At 45.5% G+C, this 1,889-nt stretch overlaps 1 protein-coding gene across 2 annotated transcripts in view; it reads left to right on the top strand.

Moving 5' to 3' along the window:
• The first annotated feature begins 560 nt into the window (after window positions 1–560).
• PDE8B (phosphodiesterase 8B) overlaps window positions 561–1,889 on the top strand; it is a 323,957-nt gene continuing 322,628 nt past the window's right edge. For both annotated transcript variants that reach the window (XM_075591122.1, XM_075591112.1), the window contains exon 1: window positions 561–712. In XM_075591122.1, the coding sequence (XP_075447237.1) occupies window positions 677–712 (36 nt within the window). In that variant the 5' untranslated portion in view covers window positions 561–676. The remainder of the gene's footprint in view (window positions 713–1,889) is intronic.

Below are 1,889 nucleotides of genomic sequence, written 5' to 3'. Positions count from 1 at the left end.
CCTGCTCGCGCTCCCCCTCCTTACCATGTCTCCGGAGTCAAATGTCGACGCGGGGTCACGTGACGTCACGTTGCCATGGCAATGCGACATCACGTTACCCCGCAGCGTCATTGGACGCCGCGTTGCCATAGCGACACGTCGCCGGAGTTACAGAGGCCTCACGCGAACCCCCCTGCATTTCATTTACATGCATTGGGGAAGGGCGCGGAGCCTCTGTTACCGCCGCGCCCTCCCTCGCTCCCCGAAAATATTGTGCCCCCCGGTTTGTGCACCCCTACCCTCGGATTCAGTGGGATTTTTTTTGCCTTCATAAATAGGGTGCAGTTTTTTTTTTTTTTTGCTAGAGTTTTGCAGCTGGCAGACCTTGATACATAACCCCTTTCTGTTTCTGCTGCTTCCTTCAAGGAACTTGGCAGATATTTTCATGTTCAACAAGTGCATTAGGTCCTTGCTAAAAGCCTTCAGACAAGTTTGCAGTGGTGGGTGGAGCTGCATTTGGCAGTGTGGGAGGGGGAAACATTTCATGAAAGGTGTGACCCGCCTCCTGCTGGGGACAACAAGAGGTGACTGATCAGTGAACGATGTATCAACCTGCTCTGCTCCCGAGGACACTCACATTATAAGCTGACATGATGCTGTACAAGTCTGGACTCACCAGTTGCAATTCTGCATAACCATGAACGTGGAGAAATGCTGCAAAGGACCGGAGAAGGTGAGCAAAGTGTGTGTGTGTGTGTGTGTGTATTAGTATAATAATACACATCACAACGAAAGTGGCATTGTCTGCGAAGCACTTCTTCGTCTACTATTAATAATCACAACTGTCCCTGATGCTTCAATTGCGATATCATTTAACCATTGGAGTGCCAAGTATATACAGTAACAGTCCTGGTAGACTTTATTTTTCCCGTGTTTCTGCCCTTCCTTAAATCTCTCCTTTTTCATAGATATGATGTTTGTGTCAGTTGTCAGCAGAGTGTGGGTTCATGTTAGTGGCACCCTGTGTGTAAGTGTTAGTTATCTGTGTGTTAGTAGTGTGTGTGAGTGTTAGTGTTAGTTATCTGTGTGTTAGCAGTGTGTGAGTGTTGGTTATCTGTGTGTTAGTAGTGTGTGAGTGTTAGTTATCTGTGTGTTAGCAGTATGTGTGTGTTGGTTATCTGTGTTAGCTGTGTGTGAGTGTTAGTTATCTGTGTGTTAGCAGTGTGTGTGAGTGTTAGTTATCTGTGTGTTAGCAGTGTGTGTGAGTGAGTGTTGGTTGTCAGTGTGTTAGTAGTGTGTGAGTGTTAGTTATCTGTGGGTTAGCTGTGTGTGTGAGTGTTAGTTATCTGTGGGTTAGCTGTGGGTGTGAGTGTTAGTTATCTGCGTGTTAGCTGTGTGTGAGTGTTAGTTATCTGTGTGTTAGTTGTGTGTGTGTGTTAGTGTGTGTTAGTGTTAGTTAGCTGTGTGTTAGCTGTGTGTGTTAGTTATCTCTGTGTTATCTGCGTGTGTGTTAGTTATCTGTGTGTTAGCAGTGTGTGTGAGTGTTACTGTGTGTTAGCAGTGTGTGTGAGTGTTAGTTATCTGTGTGTTAGCAGTGTGTGAGTGTTAGTTATGTGTTAGCTGTGTGTGAGTGTTAATTATCTGTGTGTTAGCTGTGTGTGTGATTGTTAGTTATCTGTGTGTTACAGTGTGTGTGAGTGTTAGTTATCTGTGTGTTAGCAGTGTGTGTGAGTGTTAGTTATCTGTGTGTTAGTAGTGTGTGTGAGTGTAACTGTGTGTTAGCAGTGTGTGAGTGTTGGTTATCTGTGTGTTAGCTGTGTGTGTGAGTGTTATTGTGTATTAGCAGTGTGTGAATACATTCCTGAGAGACTCACGCTTTCCTGGACAGACACAGCAGTCTCCCTGCCCCA

The sequence above is a fragment of the Ascaphus truei genome, chromosome 1 (genome assembly GCF_040206685.1).
Source record: "Ascaphus truei isolate aAscTru1 chromosome 1, aAscTru1.hap1, whole genome shotgun sequence".
Taxonomy (NCBI): domain Eukaryota; kingdom Metazoa; phylum Chordata; class Amphibia; order Anura; family Ascaphidae; genus Ascaphus; species Ascaphus truei.
This window is presented reverse-complemented; position numbering and strand designations above follow the sequence as displayed.